At 41.4% G+C, this 12,340-nt stretch overlaps 1 protein-coding gene across 1 annotated transcript in view; it reads left to right on the top strand.

The window, feature by feature from the left end:
• The first annotated feature begins 2,866 nt into the window (after window positions 1-2,866).
• Window positions 2,867-12,340, top strand: part of enpp2 (ectonucleotide pyrophosphatase/phosphodiesterase 2) — a 36,239-nt gene continuing 26,765 nt past the window's right edge. Inside the window, exons 1-3 of the mRNA XM_078251937.1 lie at window positions 2,867-2,884; window positions 4,240-4,345; window positions 10,245-10,400. Of these exons, the coding sequence (XP_078108063.1) occupies window positions 2,867-2,884; window positions 4,240-4,345; window positions 10,245-10,400 (280 nt within the window). The remainder of the gene's footprint in view (window positions 2,885-4,239; window positions 4,346-10,244; window positions 10,401-12,340) is intronic.

Here is a 12,340-nt window from a genome sequence, read left to right as displayed (position 1 = left end):
CGGTTTTCTTATTTAAACAGCCTCCTAAATGAATCTTGCCTTGTCTATTTACAATAACATTAATGTAAAGATTCTTGCCATAGTCCCTGTCAGCATTTGTTCCCAGTTAGTGCTTGTGAATGATCCTGGGAACCCTTTTATCCAGTGTGTATGGCGTTTCCCCTGATGCTTGTGAATTCCCTTCTTGGGATTAGAAACTGTTAACCAGGTGTTTAAAATACAAAGTCCACCGGTTTATTTAAACACAATAATCTACTGAAAGCTGCGACAATATTAGATTTACCAAATGTACAGTAGATTTAAAGTAGAATTCACAAGCTTTATGGAAAATTAAGGATGCTTAATTTAGGAACCTGAGCCTAATGATTCCTACATTGTAATTTTGTTTTATCATTTCTGGGTTTAATTATGTTTAAAATAAACTGAAAAAAAATTCTCCCTCCTTTTATTTTTTTTGCCCTCCTCGCTGCTCCCGTCGCACTTATTCAGACATTCGTCATCGTCTGGCAACATACAGAGGTCATCGCTCACATCTTTCTCAGAGTTTGGTTATTTCTTGACTTCACTGATATGCATTTACAGTGAAAATGAAAATCTTTACGTCAAAATGAAGATTTTGAAATGTTACAAACTCCAACCCAAAACTATGTTTAGATGCTATAAGCAATTATTTAATAAATTAGAAACGTTCACTATAATACCCATTGAAAGAGTCAGCTAGTGTTGTGGGGGGGACATTAAGTCAGACTCAGTGGTGAGTGAATAAATTAACTATCGGTTATCGGGCAGATACAGATAATCAGCAAACTGCCAAAAAACGGACCGATAATTGTCCAGAGCCGATAATCGGTCTATCCCTAGTTTTTAACCTCATTTTCCTCTTAACCGGCTTTCTTACTTTTGGTCAAGGCCCACCTCTACATCTTCTCCAACACCCCATGCTTATTAGAGATAGGCAACACTCTTTCTGAAGACCACATTTTTGTTATTCGGTCATTATTAGGCTATACTGTAGACCTGGATCAACCATCTCAACAGGCTGGCTAGGCTTCTTCTAAAACGTTCTTCAGGAACTTCTGTTCAGGGCGCTGCTCCTCCATGTCCGCCATTGTTGCACCAGGAACATCCGCCTTCATTTCACCAGGTTCATTGGTGGACTCTTCTCCTCTCTAACGCTTCAGTCCGGATTTCTCTCTCCTGTAACAGCATGACTCCTCCCCCCCCCCCCAGCTGCTCCTAGGCCATTTTGTCTTTGCCTCTCATTCCCAAGCTCTTTGTTCTCTTTGATGAGGTTCACATTGTGTTGCATGAGGAACTTTTATTAATATTTTATGTGTTACTGAGATCCTTATTGCGTTTTTGAACAGCGTCCCGCTCCTCTAAAAGATTTTTTTCCCCCTCAAGTCTTCAGTCTGTTCTGAGGGCCCATAAAATATGCTAGAATGAATAGCTGTGGATGTGGAGGGGCCCATAGAGAATGCCTTTCCACAGGGTCCAGCATTTTGTGCTACGCCCCTATGTGTTTCTGTGATATTATGCCTTTCCATCAAACTGAACTATGTGCATATGCCACTGTGAACTCTGACACTGGCCCTGTGTAAATTTGTAAACTGTGGTCGGAAATTGTCACTTTTACACATGCTTTTACACCACGTTAAAGGAAAATGGAACATTCACGACAGCGCCAGACCATTGACATATGCGCCAGACAGGCACAACAAAACAGAAGAAAGATGGCGCCGCCAGGCGGTGCTGTTTTGGGTATTCCGAAATTTGCTGAAAGCCAAAGAAACTTGCCTATTATTTGGGTAGACATTCCCAATATATTATATACGCTAAATACCAGCGACAACTAATACTTAGCGCAATGAGCAATATAGACAGAAAAGTAGTTTCCCCACCAAGAAACTAGCTAGCATGGCCAGTGTAAACGATATAGCCTAGCTAGCTAACGTTACCGCCGCCAACAAGTGTCTTGCATGAATGAAGAACTAACGGCATCCCATGCTTCAAAGGAAAGGTGAGGACATGTCTCAGTGACAGCTGCACAATATTCAATATAAAAAAAAGCAATTTACCCCATACTTTTTGTGTCTTTGTTGGATTTTGTCTCTCTGGGGGTTTTTTTGTCTCTTTGTAATCGTGTTGTGTCTCTTTTTGGTCATTTGTTGTTTTCTTTGGGTTTGTTTTGTCCCTCTGCGGTAATTTTGCGTCTCTTTGTAGTCGGTTTGTGTCCCTTTGTGGTAGTTTTGCGTCTCTTTTTCACATTATTGTGGACCGTTATTATTACCATATCTGTGTTTAAAACATTGGAAAAGTTAGAGCAGATAATAAATAAATAACACTCAAAGAGCTTAAAGACAAAACCCGTTTAAGAAGTCCAACTACAGTCATTAGATCTGAGTCTTTTAGTTACATTCATTTGGTTTAAGTGCTGCCCAAAACGGCTCTGGTGCTGTACCTAAATCCCTATAACGGACGGGGAAACCCTGGTCTTGCATGTTTGGCTCTCTATCCTGGGCTGACCTGCAGTCCTTTGACATAGGCTACCCTACCACATGGACACCCCCAGCTCCGGTGTCGTATTGGCTGGTAAACTGGCTGATCTATAGCGCTGCATTAAACCCTCCTCGTGTTTCTTCCACGATCTCCCTGATTCATCTGAGTCCCGGCTGAGATAGGAGCCCTCCTCTTCCCCACAACACCAATAAAACTCCGGTGCGCTCCTCTCCGTCACCTCCCCCTCTCTTCCTTCCTTCTGCCTCCTGTTCTGTTCAACGGCCCTCCTCTCCGGTGGTCCTCCGCACTCAGCATCACTCACTGTCCGACCTACAGCACAGGAGTACGCTCAGCCCGGCGCAGAAACATGTTGCTTCACAAACCGGTACGGTAAGAGTGCACGTCTACACCTTTTAGCTGCAGGGTCACGGCAGAGTACAGACATCGCTGTGCGTAGAACCGTGCGTAATTACGCCAAGGAGTTCAACTCCGCACATGTTTAACTGTATTGAGAGATAGTCTTGATACGCAGTGGTGGAATGTAACTAAGTACATTTAGTCCAGTACTGTACTTAAGGACAAATGTTGAGGTACTTGTACTTTACTTGAGTCTTTTCTTTTCATACCACTTTCTACTTCTACTCCGCTACATTTCAGAGAGAAATATTGGACTTTTTACTCCACTACATTCATCTGTTACAGCTTTAGTTACTAGTTACTTTACACATTAAGATTTCTGCACACAAAACACATGTAGTTTATATAATCTGATGTTTTATTCTAAATGAAACTAGCCAGCAATATAACGGCCTACATGTCTAGCTGAAATGATTAGACCATTAAACACACAACTGTTTGGATCCTTTACACTTTTCTAAAATGTTTTAATACTTTAAGTACATTTTCCTGATGATACCTACAGACTTTTACTGAAGTACCATTTTCAATGCAGGACATAACAGAGTATTTTAGAGTGTGGTATTAGTACTTTTACTTAGGTAAAGGATCTGAATACTTCTTTCACCACTGGTTCTCTTAGCTTTTTTCTGGAACACCCCCCATCTTCCCTCTTTCCGTCCTGCTGCTGAGCATTTGCAGAACAATTGTAGATTGGTCCAACTATCAAAGGCGATTGTTATGCGGATGCGGGTGGTCTCCATTCACTTTGATCTAAGCACCGCAGTAGTCTTGACAGGTCACCGACAACATGCAGTCAGCACGACCTGTGTAGACCAATTCCAGTAATGGAAGAGCTCTGTGTTTTCTGTCCATGTCTGGATTGAGTGCTTCACAAACTTTTGAAAATATAGTTGAGATTTAATTTTAGAGCAGCCAGTGAAGGCTGAGCCCCCCCCCCCCCAGGATAGAAAGTTAACACATTTGGAAACATTTCACAATCATCACACCAAATGTAAAACCAACCAAAATACACAAATTGTTAGTTACTGTGTTATAAAAATGGATCTTTGTTGTTTTAAGCCCCCAGCACTGCCTGGAAGGCACTAGGATTAGGCAATGGTTAGGGTTAGGGTTAAGGTTAGGGTTATGTGCCTTGAAGTTGCCGGTCGCAGCGCTGCCTTGAAGTTGACGTTGGGGGCTTAAAACACCATCAAGCCTTATAATGGAACCGTGCTAAACTGTCTAACAAGTGGCTGTGATCTTTTGTTGTATTGTCGACTTGGAACAGACCTTAGTCTATGCCGCAGTTATATTCTAATGTCCGACGTGTTGTTGTCTCAGTTTGTTTGGGTCCTGTCAGTCCTGTGTGCCACTGACGTGTGTTGGGGATTTGCCTACGACCGGCCCCGACGCTCCGGAGAGGACGGGACTCCAGCCAGGACAGAGTGTAAGTACGCTGGGAAAAATGGAGAACATCTTTGAACTGCTTTAACCCTGAGCTGACAGGCATCCACCACCCCCCCCCACCCACACCTTATTGTAGGCCCAGTTTATTATGAAACTTCATTTTAAACAATATATGTAGTAGGGGGGTCCCTGCTCCGTTTCTCTTTCAGCTAAAGGGTCCTTTGCTTAAAAAAACGTTGAAGACCCCTGCCTAGACATTAACAATGTACATTAGGTGACATACAGTGTGCGGCTTATGCCCCTTTCATAAGCTTGATTTTTAGTTCTGCGGAGGCTCCATGCAGAGCACCGTAACCTACGTAAGTGGCCTGAACTTTATACTTGTGCGTTGGTGTGTGCGTCGATCTCTTTAAGAGAATAGAAGGGCCGGCATATGTGTGTGTGGGTAGTGTGTGGTAGAGTGAGTGAGAGAGTGAAGGCGATTAGCTTCAGAGCGAGTAGCGACTCTAGAGTCATAGTGAGAGAAACAAAGTGTGTCCCCTGTTCTTTCTGACCACGGTGGGAAATCTGGAGCAGGAAAAGTGAACCCTCTCCTTCATTTCCTGTTGTTTATGGAGAAGGAGAACCAGGAAATGAGTCGGGGGGGGAAATGCAACGCTACAAAGCCACGGCCGAGCGACGTGCGTCGCCGCAAGGTGTAGTTACATATTTCGAGAGGTGCGTAGGGACGGGATCTCCACGGATGTAGATTTTACGCAGAAGCATAAATCATGCTATACAAAGAGTTGTGTACTCCTCGTCACAGGTTGCATGTGTCTGAGCCGCGAGGAGTTGAACTAAACGGGGATTTTCCTTCACACACTAACATTGTTATCATTTCTCGAGTGTAACTGTTCACAAAACAGCAAAAATAAGAGTGAAATAAGCCGACCTTTGTGTAGAAATGTTTTATTTATGTTTTCCTAAGTCTGTTAATTCTCTTGTGGACCTTTGGGTCCTTTAGAGTAGGGCTGCAGCCAAAGATTATTTTCATTATTGATTAATCTGCAGATTGTTTTCTTCATCAATTAATCATTTTAGTAGTGAAGAAAGTCCATTCCAGCTTCCCAGAGTCCAAGATGACAACAGTCCAAACCCCAAATATATTCAGTTTACTATCACACAGACAAATGTGAAGTTTTGCTGCTTTTTAAATTGAAAACATTTGGGGTTTTCACTGTTTGTTGGACACAATTAAACAATTTGAAGATGCCCCATTGGTCTCTTAGAAATTGTGATGAACATTTGTCACCGTTTTGCGACGGTTTCTAACAATGAACTAATTAATCATAATGAAAATAATTGTTAGCTGCAGCCCTGCATCACCACACTGCTAGTCTCCTATTGCCAGAAGTGTGACAGCCATGAGTAATCTCTGCCAATCAGATGGCAACATTGCCAGCGTTGGGGAGTAAGGTCTGGCTACACCACAGATGCATTCTGGGATAGGAGAAAAACACTCTGGGTTGTTTGCATTTCTTTAAACCAGGGGTCTTCAATGTTTTTTTTAAGCCAAATACCCCTTAACTGAAAGAGAGACGGAGCAGGGACCCCTACTACATATTGTAGAAAAATAAGTTGTATATTAAACTGGGCCTACACTAACGTGTAGGGCAGCCTAAAGCCTTTATACATACAGTACCTTTTTTTGCATAGAATACTAAGCTTTTAAAATAGCGTTATAATTGTTGGCATGATTTTATAAATCATTTTTTTAAATTTTAAAACATACATGTGGCACAGTGAATCTTTAGGATTAACTGTATACGTGGATGGCTATTTTACCTATAGGCCAGTAAGCCTATCATCAGTGGGGATTTATATTTGCTAATAATATGTTAACTTCATGTTAAGACTTTTTTCATTTTTGAAAAAAAACTTTCAAAAATTAACAACATTTTGGAGGCCCCCCTGCATTGACTGTGAGGACCCCCTGTTGAAGATCCCTGGGTCAAGGAAGGCTTGTATCATGTGGACGCGCCGACAGATTGGTTGTCATTAATTAGAATTCCTCATGGGGGAGACAGAAACTACGCACTACAGATTAAAATTAGCTTACCATGGTTAAACCTCATCGGCTCTTACCAGTCCAAGACCAATCCCACCAATCAGTCCCAAAACCTCCCAGTTAGAGAGGAAATGCCCTAAACATATTCTTTGTAAATCTTTACAATCATTCTCTAAAAGAACCAAGCGGGCCTGCCTTGTTGCACCGTCCACAACTTATTCAAACTTGACATTTTCAGTGTGCACCTCGCTAGCTCGAAGTTTGTTGTCGTTTCCCGTAGCGTAGGGATTTCGACAATGACAACACGTATACGTATGTTGTGTTTTTCTGCTGTCAGATTAATGAGAACAATGCAAAGGTGCATTAAGCTTCTTAGAAACTGTGTTCAGTAATGCAAACAAGAGAAAAAGTCACACACTTCACTTTAGTTGCCAAAGTGGCTGAGCGCAGGCGAGTGTATTTTGGACCCGCATTAATGTATCTTGGCCAAGTGTAGGTAGGACATGCCTGAAGCTACGCTCCAAGACACACGCAGAACACAACTTTTCAGGTTTTTTTTGGAGCAGAGCAAATCTTGAACCCCTATGTGAGCTTCAAGTGTAATCAGTCACCCCAGCGTCAACTGGAGTGACACGCGTCCTGACCCGGCTGTCTCCAAGATCACTCCTCTAATGAACAACATGCAGTTAGATGAGAACTAACTTTCCACACCAGGAATTGCAGCTCCAGAGGAATGTCTCCTGCTCAGTTTATTTGCTGGGTTATTTTCTATATGAAGTGTCTGCCAGCGCATGTGAAATGAGCGAGCAGAGAGTATATGGTGGTGTGTGTGTGTGTGTGTGTGTGTGTGTGTGTGTGTGTGTGTGTGTGTGTGTGTGTGTGTGTGTGTGTGTGTGTGTGTGTGTGTGGGGGGGGGGGGGGTTACAACGGATCACTGTGACACTGCGAGGTTGTGATTGGGCAGTCCGAGTGGTTTTTTTTTAGGAGAGAGAGTGTGTTTGTGTTCCTCTACCTTGAGTCAATATTAATAGAGCTCGGAGCTCATTTTGTGCCTCAGATTCTCCTGTCGGCGTGAGAAGGTAGAGGTTGGCTTCACTGTGCCACAGATTGTCATAGCAACAGGCAGCGGCTGCAGTCTACTCTGGAATTTGGTTGCTGTATGTTTTGCTACATTTTTGCATTAGAAGACTTTACAAAAATGACATTGGTCAACGCCCTGAGAGTGAAATGAAATGAATGTCGCGCAGCCCTCCTTCAGATTCCCAGGCTTTATTCACTGAAACATCTCGGCTCTCTCGCCTTCATCTGAAGCTGTTTGCAGTTTCATTACAGTCCATCAGTTAGTCGTGAGACTTCATCTATGCCAATTATCGGGCAAACAGGTTGAAACCCATTTTTTTCTATAAAAAAATAAAATGGCCAATTTTGTACTCTTTCTACTTAATATTTCCAAACACAGTATCTCTTCCATCTCTGAACATGTGTGGATAATCCATCATTCTGCATATCACAGTTCTGATCGTCATCTGTCAGGACATTTGAGTCACTCAGCTCAGGAAATTTGTTACATGAAGAATGTAAAAAAATACAAACTTACCAGTCGCTGAGCGATCGTAGCGACCGTAAAGTCAGGATTTACTCTGACCAGAAAGGTCTCTGCCATTTCTGTAGATACAAACCATCAACCAGCCTACAGTTGCACCACTGAGCGCCCTGCTGCTGAGCAGAAGGTATTTCGCCAGGTCTCAGTAGAAAAAGCACAGGTGTGCATAACGAAATGAATGATGTAGGGTTCCAACTAACGATTATTTTCATTGTTAAAAAATCCGTGGATTATTGTCTGGGTGAATGGATTAGTTGTTTGGTCTCTAAAATGTCAGAAAATGGTGAAAAATGTGGATCAGTGTTTCCCAAAGCCCAAGATGACGTCCTCAAATGTCTTGTTTTGTCCACAACTCAAAGAGATTCAGTTTACTGTCACAGAGGAGAGAAGGAACTAGAACATATTCACATTTAAGAAGCTGACGTCACACAAGTTTGACTGTTTTTCATAAAAAAATGACTCAAACAGACCAATCAATTATCAAAGTAGTTGGAGATTGATTTAATAGTTGACAACTAATGGAAGAATCTTTGCAGCTCTAGAATGCTGGCTGGATTCCATTTAGCTGCTTCAGTTTCAGTTGTATCATCATACAACAATGTTAATGTTGTAATTAATAATAGCTGTGCTTTTCCTACTTTGACAAGTCTGCTCCGATGTGAAAGCTCATTATTGACTGTAGGAACAGTCATTTTACCAAAAAAAACCCATCAAGATCCATTCCCAGAGCTTTCAGTCTCATAATTCATGTTTTGTTATTTTACCTGCCTGGCCTTTTTGTTCCACACTAAAAGTTGCTAAACCATTGCCAACAATCATTGTGTATTTTACGGCACGCTGTGCCAGCCAGCTGGGCAGCATTTAAAGTGTTACTCAGTTGCTTCACACATACTGAGTACATATGCACGTGCACTTGCAAAAACACACACACATACACGTACATACAGTATGTCCACACAGGAGCACACAAACTCCCGTTGGCATCCTCTGGTTTTCTCTGTGAGTAAGGCTGTTGGTGGACAAGGAGCATGTTGTTAGAAATGAAGCAATATGTTCAGTCTGTCTCCCTCTCAGATCTCCAGGATGTCTTCAGTTAAGCCAGGGGGTTCTCACAATGTGGGTCGGGTTCCATACCGGGCCAGCGTCCTTTGGGACCTAAGTGGACAAGAGCGTTAGTGTTAGGGGACCTGTCCACATAGTGAGACAGAATTACCACAGTTAGTTAGTAGGTTTACAGACCTTTGTCACATTTATAAGAAGTTGTTATCAAATACAAAACTAAACTGAGTTGCTCATTTTTAGTTTGCCAACCATGTTTGTTGTTTTTGACAAAGTAGTATGTTCTAATGATGACAGCAGGTCAGTACAGGTTAATACGTTTCATTTCCTCTAAAAACCTCCAAAATTTGAACAGTGCAGCCATTCACACAGTGTTGTGTTATGTCCTACCCAGTTCTCTGTTAATGATTTGGAACTGTGGAAGGTGTTGAGTTCAATGACCAGGACATTTGTGGGCCAAACCAAAATAAGGTTATTGTCGTTTGAAGTCACAGTGAAAGTGTGTTAAAGCTATAGTGCGTAGTTTCTGCCGCTCCCATGAGGAATTCTAAGTAATGACAACAAAACTGTCGGCATTTTTTTATTGCGAGATTAACGTTCTGTTTGGCCTAGCAAACTTTGTAGTTTTTTTCACATGCTGTTGCAACAACTAGTAACGTTAGAAAAACTACAACACCACACCGGATCTAGCTAGACCGGAGACAAAACAACAGGCACACCATGCGAGCCGGCCAAAGAGTAGTAGGCTAACGTTACGTTTTGAGCGGATGGCGAGCGCGAGACGCCGACATGGATGCCAATAAGATTCTGAATGGAAAGTTTACTTTTAAAAAGTTGTCAAATGGTTCCATTGAAAGACCAAAGTGATCTGTGTGTTTTGTCGTTGTGAACTGAGCTCTCATCGCAGCACGTCCAGTCTGAAATACCACTTGATGGCCAAGCACACAGCTGATGCCAATTCTCCGCCCCCTCGTCAAAGCCAGGCGACAAAAGCACAAAGCAAGCCGATCCACTTTTCCATGTTGATAAGAGCATTATCAACATGAGAAAAAATAATTGGACAAAAAGAAATCTAGGGACATTTAGAATAGATAAAAATGTGCGATTAATTGCGAGTTAACTATGACATTAATGTGTAATAATAATCGCTCGTTTGACAGCACTAGTTAAAACACAAAACACAGGTATACGACACACAGGCAAACTGAACTGAACTGTTCTGTTTTTCAGCCCGCTCTGCGTCTCAGTACGTGGCCACCTCCGGCTCCTGTAGGAACCGGTGCTTTGAGCTGCTGGAGCTGGAGCCGCCAAACTGCCGCTGTGACAACCTGTGTAAGACGTACAGCGGCTGCTGCTTGGACTTTGATCAGCTCTGCCTCCGGACAGGTACTTAATCCTCTTCTTCTCATCACTTTTTCCTTTCTCCGTAGCTTTTTATCCCCTCTGTCTTAGTTCTTAGTACTAGCAAAATATAGCTGATGAAAGTAGACTTTGTCTTGGTTCTGTTGTGTGTTCTGCTATTTTGAGCAGTGCGAGTAATTAAAAAGTGCTTGCATTGTTTAATGTAGTTCGATATATTCCTAAAGTAGGGAGATCAGGAGTTGTGCTGTGACTTTTGGCGGTGTGTTTGCTATCAGAGGAAAAGTAATCAGGCCGGGCCAGAGAGGCCAAGTGAAACAGTCTCAGATTTTTATCGTCATCAAGCTGGAGGAAATCCTTGGACATCTGGCGTTTGATATCCATCAGGTGGTCAGGAATACAGCTGCCATTTTGGTGTGTGTGTGTGTGTGTGTGTGTGTGTGAGTGTGAGAAGGGACAGGATGCTCTTGATTTACAGCTTGATTCCACATTTCAGAATGAGTTTTGCTATGTTACACCTGACACACACGTGTGTGTTACATAATTCTCTAAATTATGAAAAGGAAGCAGAAGAAAAACACATTTAACTTTATAAATATGCTCTATGATTAATTACTTATAAGCAGGCCCACACGGACTGTTAACACATCTCCAACCCAAGCAGAAAAACATTCTGCAGGTTTTCATGCCGGATCACCACAGAAAACTGTGAAAAAATTGGCTGGTTCCATTTGGGTCTGCTGATAAGTTACTTTTGGTGGTGGAAAGTAACTAAGTACATTTACTCAAGTTCAGTACTTAGTACAAATTTGGGACCGACTTGAAATTTACTTGAGTATTTTTTATCTAACGCTACCTCATACTTCTGCTCCACTACAATCTAGATGGAACATTTTAAAGCTCTAGTTACATTACAAACTAATATTTACATACCAAACATATGATTAGTCTATAAAATGTGTTGCAGTTCTATAGGTTACACTCACAGTACATATATATATATATATATATATATATATATATATATATATATATATATATATATATATGTATATATGTATGTTAGCTGTAAAGCTGTGAAGTCGTACTTACTCACATACTTTGGATACTTTTAAGTTTTGTTTTAGTCAGTTTAAATCTCCAGACATGTCTTAAACATTGGTGAGTTCAAATTATTGTTCTTTTTTCAAAAATACTTTCTCCTTTAAATCCAGACTTTTATATAGATAGATAGATAGATAGATAGATAGATAGATAGATAGATTGATAGATAGATGGATTGCAGTGTGCATAAAAAATAAATAAATTAATATAAAATTAGAATAAAAAAAAGAATAAAATAGAACAAATGTAAGTAAACAGAACAAAGGCAACTAGAAAACATATGAATAAAAGCAAAATATATACAACTTATCTTAAATGGTAAAAGACAAGTGTTTAAAAAGTGACATTTGAAACAGTGGTAATATAAGTTAGCAGCGTAAAATGGATCCAAGACAAGATCTCTGAGAGATCTGATCATTTCTGAGCCTGATTGTTCCACTGTAACATGTCGTTGTGATGGGTGTGACTTGCTGTTGGCCTTTTCTTACTTTTCTTCATGTATTACCGTCGCTCTTTCGGTCTGTCATCGTTTGCCCCCTGCCGCTTCCAGCGTTGGTGGTCTGATTTTATGTCCTCTCCTTCAGCCTGGTGGTCCTTGGCTTACCACTGTAATCCTCCCTGTGCCGGAACATGATGATAGACTTGTGTTGGTTGTACCCAGGGACTTTAAGCTACAGCTCTCATCTGGTGTTCTCATCTTGAGAATTTTGGCCAGAATACAAATGTCAGTGATTGTCCCAAACTACTCAGCTGTATAATATGCAGCCAAACCACTGGAGCATTAATATATCAGCTCTCATTTATCAGCACTAATCTGGGTTTTGGAGTCTACTGTTTTCATTCACATCTCTCTGTTCCCGTTT

The sequence above is a fragment of the Sander vitreus genome, chromosome 6 (genome assembly GCF_031162955.1).
Source record: "Sander vitreus isolate 19-12246 chromosome 6, sanVit1, whole genome shotgun sequence".
Classification (NCBI taxonomy): domain Eukaryota; kingdom Metazoa; phylum Chordata; class Actinopteri; order Perciformes; family Percidae; genus Sander; species Sander vitreus.
Note: the sequence above shows the minus strand (reverse complement) of the source record. Positions and strands in the feature narration are given on the sequence as shown.